The 17,094-nt window shown below is 45.4% G+C and overlaps 1 protein-coding gene across 1 annotated transcript in view; it reads left to right on the top strand.

Annotated features, from left to right (window-relative positions):
- DNAH7 (dynein axonemal heavy chain 7) overlaps positions 1-17,094 on the top strand; it is a 155,821-nt gene that overhangs the window by 118,710 nt on the left and 20,017 nt on the right. The window contains exons 51-54 of the mRNA XM_077917415.1: positions 2,186-2,312; positions 4,908-5,102; positions 7,219-7,311; positions 15,740-15,916. Of these exons, the coding sequence (XP_077773541.1) occupies positions 2,186-2,312; positions 4,908-5,102; positions 7,219-7,311; positions 15,740-15,916 (592 nt within the window). The remainder of the gene's footprint in view (positions 1-2,185; positions 2,313-4,907; positions 5,103-7,218; positions 7,312-15,739; positions 15,917-17,094) is intronic.

Genomic DNA, 17,094 nt, shown 5'->3' with positions numbered 1-17,094 from the left:
GTGCAGATTGAGTTCAGTGTCAGATTTTATGTGATATTCATTTATAGCTTGAGAACGATAAATAATAAACGAGAGCTCAGAAGTTTCAGTTTGCAGCTTCCCCCACGTTGTGCTTTCTGGGTGCTTTGCTTGTTTTATGCCCTGTTGCTTTGCCAGCCATTTGGAGCGCCATCATTTAACATTTTGCTCTGCTGACACTTGAGGCGGGCCAGCCGTGCTGCTGGTGACGGCAGCGAGATAAGGGTGCTGTTGTCACAATCAGGGACACTGCTTGGGTTGTTTTGCAAAGGCACAGAGGGATTTCCAAGGATGCAGTAACAGGAGAAGAATGCACACACCTGTCTTCAGATGAAGGATGCACAACCCTTCTGGCGATGCTCTACATGTCATTTCCAGAATACGAGGTAGCCTCCTTCTCCTGCTCATTGCAGTAAATACCCATCTATGGAGGCAGGGGCGGAGGAAAGGTAGTGGGGGTGGACAGCCTGGGATGTCTTCGCTGGGGGGGGGGGTGACATTTGGTGCACCGCCTGCCTGTGACTCCCAAGCCTACCCCAAGCTGTCGGGGGAATGGGGAGCTGTGCTGCTTTGCTGGCAGCATTCTCTCCTTCCCCCTTCATTTGGCCAGCTTGGGGGAAGCTTGGGAACTGTGGACAGGCGGCGCACCGAATGTCCGCCATTGGCAGCTCGCTCTGCCCTGTGGGTGGCTCACTCCACCCCTGGCTGCAGGGCGCACACGCCACTCCGTGCGCCTGGGAAGGCACCCTCTGTGCCCCGCGCCCCTCGGGAGCACGCCCGCCCTGGGCAGCGTGGGCATATGCTCTGCTGCTGTATGAAAAGAGAAGGAGATGGTGGTGGAGATGTATGCCTTGGGGTAATTTGGTCCTTAGTCAACTGAAGTGGGCAGCTAGGTGGGTTCAGGCAAGAATATAGGATTGACCCTTGTTCTTCTAGGTGTGCCATAACACACTCCTTCTGACTTTGCCCCTTCTGAGGGCCATGTCTTGGGTTGGCTACTGATTCCCTCAGGAGGTGGTGGACTCTCCTTCCTTGGAGGTTTTTAAGCAGAGGTTAGATGGCCATCTGACATGGGTGGCGCTGTGGGTTAAACCACAGAGCCTAGGACTTGCTGATCAGAAGGCTGGCGGTTCGAATCCCCGCGACGGGGTGAGCTCCCGTTGCTCGGTCCCTGCTCCTGCCAACCTAGCAGTTCGAAAGCATGTCAAAGTGCAAGTAGATAAAGAGGTACCGCTCCGGTGGGAAGGTAAACGGCGTTTCCGGGCGCTGCTCTGGTTCGCCAGAAGCGGCTTAGTCATGCTGGCCACATGACCCGGAAGCTGTACGTTGGCTCCCTCGGCCAATAAAGCGAGATGAGCACCGCAACCCCAGAGTCGGCCACAACTGGACCTAATGGTCAGGGGTCCCCTTTACCTTTGCCATCTGTCATAGATGCTTTAGTTGAGATTCCTGCATTGCAGGGGGCTGGGCTGGACGACTCTCAAAGTCCCTTCTAACTCTACCATTCTGCGAATAGCTCCAAGACCGAGTTCCAGTTCCAGAATCCTCCTTTGATGCCCTCTCTGGGTTACAGTCCTGACCTTAAGTCTTCCTGAACCTTCAGACATGGACATGATTACACTAGTTGACTATGCTCACTCTGCCTCCACATACCAATGATTCAGGGGTTATTTGTGAAATGTCTTACATAAAGAATGCTCTGTGGCTCTTAGCAACATAACGCAAGCAGTGGATCTCGCGGGAGCAAGAATTTGCTGGGTGTGTGCAGCCCTATGCAGGCTGGATAGAGGTTAAAAAGAGAGGAAGCTTACAGTTGTGAAGTAGGGAAAAGGGGATGTGAGACAAAAGGGCATGCATGCGACCTTCTGATGTGTAAAGAATACAGCTTTTACTATGCTGCATTTCCTTGTGTGTCAGCAAGAGGCCAAACCGCTGCTTGTATTTCACGGCTAATGCACTGTGCGAAGCCTTTGCAAGTGGCTGACAAGTGGTTTTGTGTTTTGCGTTAGTTAGGAGGCGAGGCTAAAACAGGCTGCCTACAAAATCCACCAGCAGCACATCCATAACTGAAATCTAAGTGGTTTGTAATTGAGTTTAGTCAGTGGCTGGTTGTAAAGTGAGATTCATTTGGGTTTCCCCAACCTTCCCTTTTCTCTCTCTCTTGCAGACTGAGGATCCTCAAAGACCATTTCACTTACTCCCTCTATGTCAACATCTGCCGTTCTCTCTTTGAAAAGGACAAGCTGCTCTTCTCCTTCTGCCTAAACGTGAACCTCTTGAAGCATGAGAAATTGGTGAGTGCTGCTAGGCAAATGACTCTGTATGGTGCCCCACATATAAATCTGCTAATCTGTTGGCGAGTCCACAGATGCCTCTCCCATTCTGTTCCATCTCTTCTCCTTCGCGGGAACATCCTACCAACATCACCATGTGGTCAGATCTGGCGGCCTGGAGGCAAGTGGGCCGCCAAGCGGACAACTGAGGTTGGGCAGCTCAATGCAATTGTTCAGACCAGGGCCAGCCCCATGTTTGAGGGGCATGGCCTTTCCTGAAGATGGTGGGATTGGGATCAGCTTGTCCTCTGGACAACAGGAAGTGGACAGGGACTCCTGGGGTGTAATACTTCTTCCTTTATACCTTTTAAAATTGTTCTCTGGCTGTGTTATGGTACATAGCCCTGTTGTCATGTTGGTTCCTGGTATATCATCCATTTTTCCTGCTGTTTACATGTATAGGGTTTGGCAGCTTTTCTCAGTTGGCTCTGGGACAGCTGGTGGGAAAGCTAAGCAGTAACCTAGTAGCTTACGTTAGGGGAGGCCTTATGGGATAGTGACTGCCATCCTGCCATTGAAGGATGAAATATACTCGGAGTCGAGAGTGGATTTCATGCTCTTTATTCAGCTCGTAGTGGTGAGGAGGAATGGAAGTTCCCCCAGAATGTCTGCTTTATATACATTATTTACACAATGGGCCCCATGTGATTGGCTAATTCCAGGATTCACCTGTAGGCCAATCAGGTTGCAGATTCACTTCCACCTGGAGCTGGATTGGGTGGCTCCTGTGGACCAATCAGGCTGCTGCATTCTGGATCCTGTGGTTCTAGGACCAATCAGACTGCTGGATTCTGAATCCTATTGTTCTAGGACCAATCAGACTGCTGCATTGTGGATCCTATTCAACTCAGTACATAATACAGGTTTTCAAGCCATTGCAGAGCTGATCCACAAAGTTAGCATGGCAGAAATATTCGTGTTCGGGAGGCTGTTTTTTTCTTAGCAGGAACTTGGGGAAACTGAGTTCCTTTACCTTTTTTAAAAATAAAAAATAATTCTGTTTTTGTCTGGTGGAGCTGGAATGGATACACACCCAATGCCTGAGCCAAAAATCCACCTATATCTGCAATCAGTAAAGTTGTGGCCGTTTCTAATACAGATCATTTGCTTGAGTTTATTAATCACATCTTACCTTTAGCCACTGCCTGGGGTGGGGGCACTGCGACTGGGCCCACAACAAACAAACAAACTTCATGGTGTGTTCCCCCACCCCAGAAAAACAGCACTGGGTGACTTGGTAAATGTCAGCTCCAAACTTTGGGTGGCAACATGCATTTCATTGCTGCCATTCCCATTGTCTGATCCCTTGCCCTCCTGTCTCCCCTTCCTGAACTCAATTGGCTACATTGCCCAGGAGGAAGTCAAGGAGTAAAGGCTGCTACGCCGCTGTGGCGATCACACAGAGTCCCCGGACGTATGACGGTCTATTGATCCCCGTGCCACCACTGTGATCACTTCCCCGCTGCCACCAACCCGTTTCTCTTGGCTACACACTGAGTCCAGACAGTTGTTAACATTAAAACAAATAATCAAGTTTATTTTATAAGCATGAACAAGGTTATGGTTTCAGATCATTTTTCTTGACAGTTTCTTAATCTTATTTTTTTTTTTTAAAGATATTTATTAAAGTTTCAAAATGTTATAAAAATAAGAAAAAGAAAAGAAAAAGAAAAAAAGAAAATACAAAGTACAGAAAAATAAAAACAGTTAAAAACAAATCAATCTTTCCATATCTTGTCTTTCGTTTGCTTGTTTCCCTGACCTCCTCACACCTCCCTTTTTTGTATTCCAGTTCAATTAGTTAATTCAGCAAATCCTTTCCCTCTTTGTTTTTATCTTAATCCTTTATCTTAATATATTATAACTTTAGATTATCACCTGTTAACAATCCATTTTTACATATTCCTTTATAACATTGCTGCTAAAAACCACTTAACTTCATTCTGACACCATTCTAACATTCATTAATTTTGCAATATTTCTGTAAATAGTCTTTAAATTTCTTCCAGTCTTCTTCCACCGACTCTTCTCCCTGGTCTCGGATTCTGCCGGTCATTTCCGCCAGTTCCATATAGTCCAGACAGTTTCTTAATCTTAGTTTCTTTACCGGCCTATACCTTCCTAATAACTTCTAACTGATTATCCCAACTGTCTATCTGACTCCTCCTAACAGTTTCACTCACTCTCACACATCAAAACTAAACCAGCCCACAGACTTATCCTCCCTCTTCCTTCTCCAACTCCCAACTCTCAACTCTAACTCCTCCCCTTGGGTTCCCACTGGCCAATCACTTCACACTCATTTAACCCTTTCCTTATGACCCGCCTAGGAGGGCAAACGCCACAGCTGCCTCATTGCTTCCAGGTTTGCAGAGGACAAGAGTACAGGCAGCAATCCAAACAGGAAAGTGAAGTTACAGGGAGCTCTGAGGGTCAACAGCGGGCCCCTTACTGGTGATGTGGCTCTCATGGCATGGGTGTCCCTGATGCCGACCCGTTCGCTCAAGTTCCCAAGTCCTTGACACTGTGTGTTCATTTTGTCGTAATTCGCTGCAGATTGATGAGTCGGAGTGGAAGTTTTTGCTCACGGGAGGCATCGGCCTGGACAATCCCTACTCCAACCCTTGCCCTTGGCTCCCCACGAAATCGTGGGATGAAGTCTGCCGCCTTGACGACTTGCCAGCCTTCAGAAGCATCCGGAAGGAATTCATGCGCTTGAAGGACGGGTGGAAAAACGTCTATGACAGTTTGGTTTGTTTCCCACCTTCACTCATCCCTTCTTCCTAGCTGCTCAGAACAAATATTCACTGTGCCCTCAGTGTTGCTGTTGTATACAGTGGTGCCCCGCAAGACGAATGCCTCGCAAGACAGAAAACCCGCTAGACGAAAGGGTTTTCCGTTTGCGATGCGCTTCGCAAGACGAATTTCCCTATGGGCTTGCTTCGCAAGACGAAAATGTCTTGCGAGTCTCGCCATTTCCCCCCCGCTTCCCCCCCCTTTTTCTAAGCCGCTAAGCCGTTAATAGCCTTTTAGCAGCTCTGCCGCTAATCCTTTAATAGCCGCTAAGCCGCTAAACTGCTAATAGCGCTAATCCGCTTAGCCGCTAATGGGGTTGCTTCGCAAGACGAAAAAATCGCTAGACGAAGAGAATCGCGGAACGGATTCTTTTCATCTTGCGAGGTACCACTGTATTCTGTCAAAGGAAGATGTAGCTTCTGAGATAACCAGGAATGCGGGGATGAGCAGTTTGCAAGTTTCGGAAGCAGATGGGTTTAGATGATACACCTTGGAGGCAAACGGACATTACTACAAGTAATATTGTTTCCTTTTAAAAAAACGTTCCTTCAGAAATGTACATTCCAGTAAATTTTTCTTTTTCTTTTTCTGCATTCAATTGTATTGGTATGAATTGGGGGGGGGGCGGGCGCAGGGGGCAGGTTCTCCTAAAAATATTGAGTACCAGATTCTCCACTACCCCCTAATTCCTAGAATTAGAATGTAGGCTTGAAGTCTTCACCCAGGTACAAGGGAGCTTAACTATGTAAAAAAGTAGGGTGAATCGGTTTCTTGGCCAAGAATTGCCTGGGGTGAAGAGTTGAATCTGGCCTTGATCAAAATGTACATACCACTTGATGGCGTGCAGTTTACAGAAATAATAAAACGTTGAAATTCCCTATACAGTGGTACCTCAGGTTACATACACTTCAGGTTACAGTCTCCGGTAACCCAGAAATATTACCTTGGGTTAAGAACTTTGCTTCAGGATGAGAACAGAAATTGTGCTCCGGCGGCGCGGCGGCAGCAGGAGGCCCAATTAGCTAAAGTGGTGCTTCAGGTTAAGAACAGTTTCAGGTTGAGAATGGACCTCCGGAATGAATTAAGTACTTAACCTGAGGTACCACTGTATCAGACAGTTGAAAAGAATTCAGAAGTTAATTAAGGTCAACAGTGAAGATTGCAACACGTGAAGTTTCTACATGTGCTGGGCCAACTTGCCTCTACAAAAACGCTTTCAGCAGTGCAGTGGGGTTTTTTTGCCTGGTGTGTGGGTGCTACAGTGCTAAAAGATTGGTTTCTTACAAGTGCAGAACAAGGATTACCGGGCAATGGTAAATGTCCCAGTTCCGCAGATGGAAGTGGCTAAAGGGGTGTAAGCTTGGAGTAAGGCAGTAAACTGGACTCAAGCTGTTACACCTTCAGCTTGGTCAGGTAGCAAATCGTCAGCCAGTGCAGATCTGTAGGAAGAGGTGCCATATGCTATCAGGGTCTCTCCCCTTTCAGCAGCCGGGCTGCAGCTGTCAGGGACCGTGCTGAGGAGGCTGCACTGAGGAAGGATGGTGGGAGCCAACCCCTCCTCCTGATTTGGATCCTGAATCTTCCCAGGAGCAGGAGGACAGTATAGATTTGGAACAGCGGTTTGCAGAGGGGCATAGTTCAGAAGGCAGAAGTTGGGAAATACTGGATGGGGAACAGCTAGGAGAAGAAGCACTGGGAGAGAGAGGGTTAACAGATTCATGGTCTCTGGATAGCATTCCTCCTCTCAGCCCAAGGTCAAGAAGAGCTGAGAAAGTGGCAGAACAGAAAGCACAGAGGGTACAAACTCAGATTACAATATGTAGGAGTGTTGTGGATTAATAGGGACGGAAGGGGGTGTGAGCCTTAATTGGGAGCACCACCATTTCTAGGAGATGGGTTCTTTGTTCTCTCGCTGTGATTATTAAAGTTTCTAACTGGTAAGAAGACTCCTTTTCCTTTGTTCTGCTTATCTACTGCCACGGGGGAAGGAAGCCTGACAGCAGAATTCTGCACTAACTGGAGCTTTCAAGGACAGGGGAAGCCAATCATAGTGTTTTTGTTTCGCTTGCAGGAACCTCATCACGAGGCATTTCCTGAGGAGTGGCAAGACAAAATGGGGGAGTTCCAAAGGATGCTCATCATTCGCTGCTTAAGACCTGACAAAGTAAGTGCGGTCAACTCATGTGCCAGGACACTGGTGCAGGCAGAGTTTCGAAGGTCCTGTTGCATGTATGACACAATCGTGTTAGTTTAATCTTCCTTCAGATAGGCTTTCCATATTTCAAGAAGGAAAACATCCGGACACAAAAGGTCATTGAGCTTTCTTGGGGGAAATTTCAAAAAATCCGGACATTTTGCCGATTTCCCGAAATTCTCCCCCGGATGCTAATTCCGTCATTGGAATCCCGGGAAGATCCGGATGCATGGCAACCCCACCTTAAGACATGGGTTGCGATATTGTGATGCGCGCACACATGCACACAATTGTCTGGTTGCCTCCTCTATTGTAGCCTGTGCTAAAATGTGGTCCACTATAGCGAGTTCTGCCATAGGTTTTAGACAAAAGGTGTGGGGGGCAGGGGTAATGAACACTAAGTTTGCCAGGTTCCTCTTGCTTAAAAAGTACCAAACTGGCAGGGTTAAATCCATTCCCTTTTCAATCTTTTGTCTGTTTGGCTGGCACCTCCATTATAAACTTTTAGGTACTAGGCAAAAATGTTCCTTAATAATAATAATAATAATAATCTGGGCGGCTTCCAACAAAACACTAAAATACAATAACCTATTAAACATTAAAAGTTTCCCTAAACAGGGCTGCCTTTAGATGTCTTCTAAAAGTTTGGTAGTTATTTTTCTCTTTGACATCTGGTGGGAGGGTGTTCCGCAGGGTGGGTGCCACTACCGAGAAGGCCCTCTGCCTGGTTCCCTGTAACTTGGCTCCTCGCAGTGAGGGAACCGACAGAAGGCCCTCGGCGCTGGACCTCAGTGTCCGGGTAGAACGATGGAGGTGGAGACGCTCCTTCAGGTATACTGGGCCGAGGCCTTTTAGGACTTTAAAGGTCAGCACCAACACTTTGAATTGTGCTCAGAAGCGTACTGGGATCCAGGCCTTTAGCTGATTGACATCCAATGCCCTCTTGAAATGTGTTGGGGAGAGAGGGGTTATTGGGTTGTTCTTGTTTTTATTACGTGATTTTATTTTGTGAACCACCCTGAAACCTGCGGGTATAGGGCGGTATACAAAATTAATTAACAACAATACCTTCCAGAGGCCCATTCCCTTGCCCACCTCATTTCAAAATTACGGAAGCTGACTTTAGTGTGCGGTGTTGTCTGAAATGTCTTATTCTGAGATACTGCTGCCTCACCCTTACAAATCAGTGTGCGGCAAATGGTCTTCTGATTTATTTTTCTGTTTCGTACAACTTGAAGGTTAGTCTTGCAATACACTAAAAATAGAAACTACATAACATGATTACGGCAGTGAAAGTGGGCAGCCTGCCAGCTGCGCTTAAGTAAGGCCTCAGGTATGTAGGAACACCGGAATTCATATGCTGCCTTTGATCTGCAGGAGCAAAGTTAGCAAAGCTTTGGACTGTTGGCAGTGAGAGATGACCTGGTGAAATCAACAGGCAAAACTAACTTAGGTCCATTAATTTCAGTGGGTCTCCTCTGAGTAGCACATAGCTGGATGCCACACTTTATTGCCCTCCACTCTGAAGGGATATCTGCTGCACTGTAAGGACGAAAAGAAAGTGATGTAAGATTTGTTAGTTTGCTTGGCATTGCCTTATCCCCCAATACAGCAGCTATTCTCCGGCAGGGAGAGGCTGTGCAGGGCTAAAGAAGCCATAGCCGCATGCAGCCTCTCCCTGCTGGAGGGGCTGCACATGGCTATCCCTGAAGCCTTCCGAGTGCAGCGCAAGTTCCCGCTGCGCTCCTCAGGCTTCGGGTTCCTTTTGCTGAAGCCGGGAGAGCAAGACTCTCCTGGCTTCAGTGAAAGGAATCTGAAGCCTCCAGAACGCTGTGCTCCGAAAGCTTCAGGGGGCGCTCCCTGATGCCTGGAGAGCGAGAGGGGTCGGTGCGCACCAACACCTCTCGCTCTCCAGGCTTCAGGGAAAGCAACGCGAAGACTCCGGAGCACGGAGGGAGCGCTCCCTCTGCGCTTTGGAGGCTTCACGTTGCTATCGCTGAAGCCAAGGAGCCTGCATTCGCTCCATAGGACGCACACTCATTTCCCCTTAATTTTTGGAGGGGAAAAAGTGTATCCTATAGAGCGAAAAATACGGTGCTCCTGGACAATGGAGCAATCTAGCCCTGGCCATCTGAATAAGGAGAGCAGAACAGCATGTTGAAGACATTGGCAGGGAAGCCAAGTGCAAGTCCTTTCCATAAAAACCCCCTCTTTGTCTCTTCTCTATACCCCTCCCCCGCCCCCCGGGATCCTGTTTTTAGGGAAAGAGGGAAGCTTTTTCAGTCTTTGTGGTTCGACATCCAGGAGGGCAAAAACCTTGCCAATCTACTTCAAGTCACCCAAAGATCCAGCAGCAGATCCCCATTTATCTTCTGCCCACTCCTGACCTATAGGGTTCGTAATAGCTAGAAAATAAAACCTCTAGGATTTGTAATAGCTACAAGATAAAACCGCAGTATGATGCAGGATTTGGGGCAGGCGGGCGAGCAACAGAGCGTAGCTTAAATCCTCTTCATCCTTAATCTGCAAGGATACTGTCAAAAGAGACAAGCAAAAATGCTACTGAGATGAGAAGAGAATTTTCTCTTTGGGGATTTAAGTACTTTTGCTCACTTAAAAAAGAAGAAGCTTAAAACATTATTTAGGTTATAGTTTTATGCATACTTAGGTGGAGTAAGTCCTACTAAACTCAGTAGCACTTACTGTGAATATGCATATTTGACCTACAAGATGGTTTTCTTATTTGTTAATTCAGTAGATTTACGTTTTCAGGAGTACACTTGCAGTTCTCTTTAAAAGGCCAGGATCGTGGAAAGGTTCTCAAGCGATTCTCATACTCGTGCATCTCTCTAAATTCAAGCAGGCACTGGGAGTTTGAGTTCATCTCGCTCAGAACAGCCTCCATTTCAGAAACCAATTCTGTGACTTCTTAGCAGTGTTCCTCTGGCATGACTTACCTCTTTATACATAAGGTTTGACATTAAGCTGACTTGGTTGGTCTCACCTGTGAACATCAACGTAAATGAGAGAGGGGGAATTGCACCCAAAACAAAACGCATTTGACAAAAGAGGAAAACTGTGGCCAAAAATTAAGAAAGATAGCCCGGTAGCCAAGCCCTGTTTGGTTTGTTCTGTTCAAATACTTTTATTTTAAATATTTCCACTCTGCTTTTCATCCCAAAGAAAAGGCTCAGAGTGACTTAGCATGATAAATAATAGGTAGAAAAGGTAAAGGTAAAGGACCCCTGGACGGTTAATTCCAGGGGTTAATGGGGTTGCGGCGCTCCTCACTTTACAGGCTGAGGGAGCCAGTGTTTGTCCACAGACAGCTTTCCGGGTCATGTGGCCAGCATGACTAAACCACTACTGGTGCATGGAGGACCATGACGAGTGCCAGAGTGCATGGAAATGCCATTTACCTTCCTGCCGCAGTGGTACCTATTTATCTACTTGCACTGGTGTGCTTTAGAATTCCTAGGTTGGCAGGAGCTGGGACAGAGCAATGGGAGCTCACCCCATCGTGGAAATTCAAATCGCTGACCTTTGGATTGGCAAGCCCAAGAGGCTCGGTGGTTTAGACCACAGTGCCACAATAAAACACCCACCCACCCACCACACAAAAGGAAAATGGCTTGCTGGGAGAAGGGGGAAAACCCCTCAGGCACTAGTTTTCAGTTACAAGGTTTTCATAAGTTTTATTTCTGGTGGGAAGGCGGAAAGCAAGCTCACTACAACTGTTCTTCCTTTGGCTGATTATTTTTATATTGTGAAATAATTCATGGTCCTGAAGGCATCACTGTTTAGAGAAGTTTTTAATGTTTGATGGGCAGGGTATAAATCATAAATCATCATCATCATCATCATCATCATCATCATCATCATCATCATCACCACACTATATTCATAGTGCCGCTACTGTGTTGTTTTATAGTGGGTTTTGTTTTAAAAGACCCTTGAGTTTTGGGTGGCCATCCAGCTGTCCAGTTGACCTCAGTGTGAGTCCACTTAGCAAAATCCCTATATAAGTGGCCTATAGGGTGTAGCTCAAATTAAATTCTACTCTGTTCAGTGAGGCTTACTGTTAAAGCATTGGTGAGATGGACTGTAAACAGTTTACCTAGAACCAAGTCTCATTGACTTTTAGCAGGGCCCACTTTCTGATAAGCAGGCTTGATACTGCAGACAGACAGACACACGGACACACACACACACACACACACACACACACACACACCCTTTCTGTTAACAGGGCATGCAGATATCTTCTAAACTGGGGAGTAATTTAGTCTGCAACCCTCAACCCATTTGTCTGGGAAATCAGCGCAACTTACTTCTGAGTCGGCACGTATAGGATTGTGCTGTCCGTCACCTTTATTGGCTACCATCCTAGCACCGTTTAATGACAAAATATTACATGCATATTCAGTTCTGTGACTTTAACGGTCTCTTTGCACCCCGATTTTATGCACTTTTAAATCAGAAGTAAGTTGTGCTGACTCTTAAGCTCATTGGCACTTATTCTCAGCCCGGGAATGCAGAGTTTCCTAAACTTGGGTCTCCACTGGTTTTTGAACTACAATTCCCATCATCCCTGACCGCTGGTGCTGCTAGCTAGGGATGATGGGAGTTGTAGTCCAAAAACAGCTGGAGACCTAAGTTTGGGAAGCCCTGGTGCATGGCATTCAAACCTTACCATTCAACCGGCACATGTCTACTCAGAGGTAAACCCCAATGAGTTCAATGGGACTTACTTTCCAGATAAATGTGTGTAGGATTACAGCTTCATTGTGTTTTTATAAGGGATATGCTAGTCTATTCTGGTACATTCAGTGCTGGATTTACATATAAGCTAAACAAGCTGTAGCTTGCCCCCCCCAAAAAAAAATATTTAAAGGGGGGGAAACCTGGATGTACATTTCCAAAATATAAGATAAAAAACAAATAAAATAAAACCTACTTACAGCAACAGTGTTTTGTGTTGATTAGGCTCTTATGATGTAAGTAATGGGCCCCACCTGCTAGCCTGCTCCCTAAAATATCACTGGTTTGCTCATTTCTATATATAGGGTAGGGACGCGGGTGGCGCTGTGGGTTAAAGCCTCAGTGCCTAGGACTTGCCGATCGAAAGGTCGGCGGTTTGAATCCCCGCGGCGGGGTGCGCTCCCGTCGCTCGGTCCCAGCGCCTGCCGACCTAGCAGTTCGAAAGCACCCCCGGGTGCAAGTAGATAAATAGGGACCGCTTACCAGCGGGAAGGTAAACGGCGTTTCCGTGTGCTGCGCTGGCTCGCCAGATGCAGCTTTGTCACGCTGGCCACGTGACCCGGAAGTGTCTCCGGACAGCGCTGGCCCTCGGCCTCTTGAGTGAGATGGGCGCACAACCCCAGAGTCTGTCAAGACTGGCCCGTACGGGCAGGGGTACCTTTACCTTTACCTTTATATATAGGGTGCCTACATTCTACAAGTGCAAATGGTTTTAGATACCTATTAGGTCCACAAATTACCATATAGCATATATTCAACACAAAAAACAGGGGCAATTTGTTGTTGACAAAGGACAGCTGGACATATGAAGGGCCCCATTACCTTCAGTAGCTTAGGGCCTCATCAAACCTAAATCCGGCCCTGGGTACATTGTGCGGGGGTGTGTGTGTGTGTGTGCTGCACCTGAGAGCAGATGCAAAGGAGACTCCTTTATCTTTAAGACTTATATACCAGAGGGATTCAGCGGGTATACTTCCTGTATACCTGAAGGAGCGTCTCCACCCCCATCGTTCAGCCCGGACACTGAGATCCAGCGCCGAGGGCCTTCTGGCGGTTCCCTCATTGCGAGAAGTGAGGTTACAGGAAACCAGACAGAGGGCCTTCTCGGTAGTGGCGCCCTCCCTGTGGAACACCCTCCCTTCAGATGTGAAGGAAATAAGCAGTTATCCTATCTTTAAAAGACATCTGAAGGCAGCCCTGTTTAGGGAAGATTTTAATATTTAATGCTGTACTGTTTTTAACATTTGATTGGGAGCCGCCCAGAGTGGCTGGGGAGACTCAGCCAGATGGGCAGGGTATAAATAATAAATTATTATTATTATTATTATTATTATTATTATTATTATTATTATTATTATTATTATTATTAATTCTCTCATTCCTTCATGACAAGCGGCAACTGCATAAGCATCTTTCCTCAGGCACAGGTCTGGGAATTGGGTTCAGCACATCCATGCTAGAGTGACAAGCTTTTTCCTGATTTGGTGTTTCGAAGGGGTGTTGTAGAGAGCTCTGAGGGAACTTATGTGAAGCTCCTTGAACACATGCTGTATAAATGCTAGGCACTGATATATTTTTATTTCTTTATAGGAAATAGGTACCACTTTATACAGTGGTACCTCGCAAGACGAATGCCTCGCAAGACAAAAAACTCGCAAGACGAAAGGGTTTTTGGTTTTTTGAGTTGCTTCGCAAGACGAATTTCCCTATGGGCTTGCTTCGCAAGACGAAAACGTCTTGCAAGTTTGTTTCCTTTTTCTTAACACCATTAATACAGTTGCGACTTGACTTCGAGGAGCAACTCATAGAACGTGGTGTGGTAGCCTTTTTTGAGGTTTTTGAAGACTTTGGTGATTTTTGAAGCTTTTCCAAAACTTTTCCGAAAACGTGCTTTGCAAGACGAAAAAATCGCAAGACGAAAAAACTCGCGGAATGAATTAATTTCATCTTGCGAGGCACCACTGTATCTGGCATCTTGAATACAGTGGTGCCTCGCAAGACGAAATTAGTCCATTCCGCGAGTCTCTTCGTCTTGCGGTTTTTTCGTCTTGCGAAGCACGGCTATTAGTGGCTTAGCGGCTATTAGCGGCTTAGCGGCTATTAACGGCTTAGCGGCTTTAAGAAAAAGGAAACAAACTCGCAAGAACTTGCAAGACGTTTCGTCTTGCGAAGCAAGCCCATAGGGAAATTCGTCTTGCGGAACGACTCAAAAAACGGAAAACCCTTTCGTCTAGCGAGTTTTTCGTCTTGCGAGGCATTCATCTTGTGGGGCACCACTGTAGCTGCTTCACAGAAATCAAGAAGCCAAACTGAGCAGGATTTAACCCCCACCCGTCAGCTGACAAGTAGGCGTTAAATCCTACTCAAAACCAGTTTCCTGGGGGGACTAGGCCTGCACACAGCTTTTGCAGGATTGATGAATCATGGTTTCAGAGATGGCCTTGTGGATGAACTTGGACTGGAGGTTCCCCCACCCTGTGCTAGAATGACAGAGTGCTTTAATCCACTTTAACTGAGGAAACTTAATTTTCAGCGTGTGCTTGAATACCTCCTGCAAAATACTGACAGTCTAGAGCAGGGGTCAGCAAACTTTTTCAGCAGTGGGCTGGTCCACTGTCTCTCAGGCCAGATATATTTTGAAGGAAAAAAATGAAAAAATTCCTAGGCCCCACAAATAACCCAGAGATGCATTTTAAATAAAAGCACACTTTCTACTCCTTTAAAAACACCAGGCAGGTCCTGCAAATAACCCAGAGATGCATTTTAAATAAAAGGACACATTCTACTCATGTAAAAACACTCTGATTCCCAGACCATCCGCGGGCCAGATTGAGAAGGCGATTGGGCCGGATCTGGCCCCCAGGCCTTAGTTTGCCTACCCATGATCTAGAAGCCTCCTTGGAAGTTTACAGAATGGTGCATCTCTTTCTTCCGCCTTGCTATTTTATTCCTTTTCCAATGTGCAACATCAGCTTCTTTTCTTTATTTGTTAACGTTCCTAAAAGGGTGAAAAGAGATCGGTATCTCGTCATTTCTACACACGACTGACGTATGTTTGTATTAAACGGCTGGCTGTGAATGATCATCGCTGGAGAGTTCGTTACAAATGCATGGGCTTATTTTGCCTCTCATCTTAAAACTTCTCGTTGCTTAAAACCGTATCTTTGTTTGTTTGTTTTTTAAATTTTAAGTACTTGAATTTTCCTGTTCTTTTTGTTGTTGTTTTTTCAAATGATATTTATTCAAAGTTTCATCAATACATATAAAAAACCCCAACCCTAACCCAAAAAGGAAAACAGAAAAAATAGAAAAAGAAAAAATACAAATCTCAAATTGCAGTTTTTCATTTGCTTAATTCTTGAACCTCCTCACACCTCCCTTTTTGTATTCTAGTTTAGTTCGTTATTTCAGCAAATTCTTCCCGTATTTCTCAATTTTAGTTTAAATAATTAATCTTCACACTCTATCTTATTTATTAATCAACATAGCCTTTCCCTCTTTTAATATAATCTGTTATTCAATTTACCTTACTCTCTTTAACCTTATCTTATCTTAAAAATCTTAAAATTTCATTAAAACCGTATCTTTGAATTTAAAGGTGACCTCATTTCCTTTCCCTCTTACTTGATTTTTTCAGATTATTCCAATGGTGCAGGAGTTTATCACTGGAAACCTGGGGCGTATGTTTATCGAACCACCTCCTTTCGACTTGTCCAAGGCATTTGGTGACAGTCATTGCTGTGCTCCGCTGATTTTTGTCCTGTCTCCTGGTGCAGACCCCATGGCCGCTCTTCTCAAGTTTGCAGATGATCAGGTGAGTTGAGGACCATTACAACGGCACTCTTTGTGCAAGGTTTTAAAGCGGGGTCTACTCTTTCTCTTCTTTTTTTTTTTAATTATTTAATTTTTAACAGTCAAAAAAGTTGTGTGATCATTTTGTGAGATTCTCTGAATCTCGTGACTCCCCCCCCCCATCCCCTACATAGGTCTTTATTACAATAATTAAAACTACATATCAATACGTTCTCCACTATTTTCATTTTTCCAAATTGTCCATAATCTTCGTTACTTTACACGTGATTCTTATAGTCCAGCTACAGTTTTGATTTGCTTACAATGGTCTCCTAAGTAAATTATAAATTTCCCCCCATTCCTATTTAAAGTCCTTCTCTTCTTGGTTCCTGAGTCTCCCAGTTAGTTTTGCCATTTTGGCATAGTCTAGCAGTTTGGATTGCCATTCTTCCCTTTCCATTTTAGTAGCATCCGTGCAGCTGTTGTTGTGTACATGGAAAGTCTTTTCTGGTCTTTTGGAATCTCGGTACCTGTAATTCCTAATGAAAAAGGTTCTGGTTTTTTAGTACAAGTTATTTTAAACATTTTTTAAAATTCATTGTATACCATTTCCCAAAATCCTTTTGTTGTCTTACATGTCCACCACATATGAAAAAGGTACCGTCCTTTTCCTTACATTTCCAACAAATATTTCATAGAATCATAGAATCATAGAGTTGGAATAGACCACAAGGGCCATCGAGTCCAACCCCCTGCCAAGCAGGAAACACCATCAGAGCACTCCTGACATATGGTTGTCAAACCTCTGCTTAAAGACCTCCAAAGACTGAGACTCCACCACACTCCTTGGCAGCAAATTCCACTGTCGAACAGCTCTTACTGTCAGGAAGTTCTTCCTAATGTTTAGGTGGAATCTTCTTTCTTGTAGTTTGGATCCATTGCTCCGTGTCCGCTTCTCTGGAACTTGTTCTATACATTTTTGATAATTTAGTAGGAGTGAAGTACCACCAACACATCATTTTCATGTTATTTTCTTTCAGCGTACAACATGCTGTAAATTTTAAATCTATTTTCCAAAGACTTTCCCAATCTGCCATTTGTATATTATATCCCAAGTCCTTAGTCCAGTTTATCATAACCGATTTAACCTGTTCATCATACCCTTTCTCAGTCATTGTTCATGGGCCTCCTTCCCCATTG

Source organism: Podarcis muralis, chromosome 1, assembly GCF_964188315.1.
Source record: "Podarcis muralis chromosome 1, rPodMur119.hap1.1, whole genome shotgun sequence".
In the NCBI taxonomy this organism is placed as follows: domain Eukaryota; kingdom Metazoa; phylum Chordata; class Lepidosauria; order Squamata; family Lacertidae; genus Podarcis; species Podarcis muralis.
This window is presented reverse-complemented; position numbering and strand designations above follow the sequence as displayed.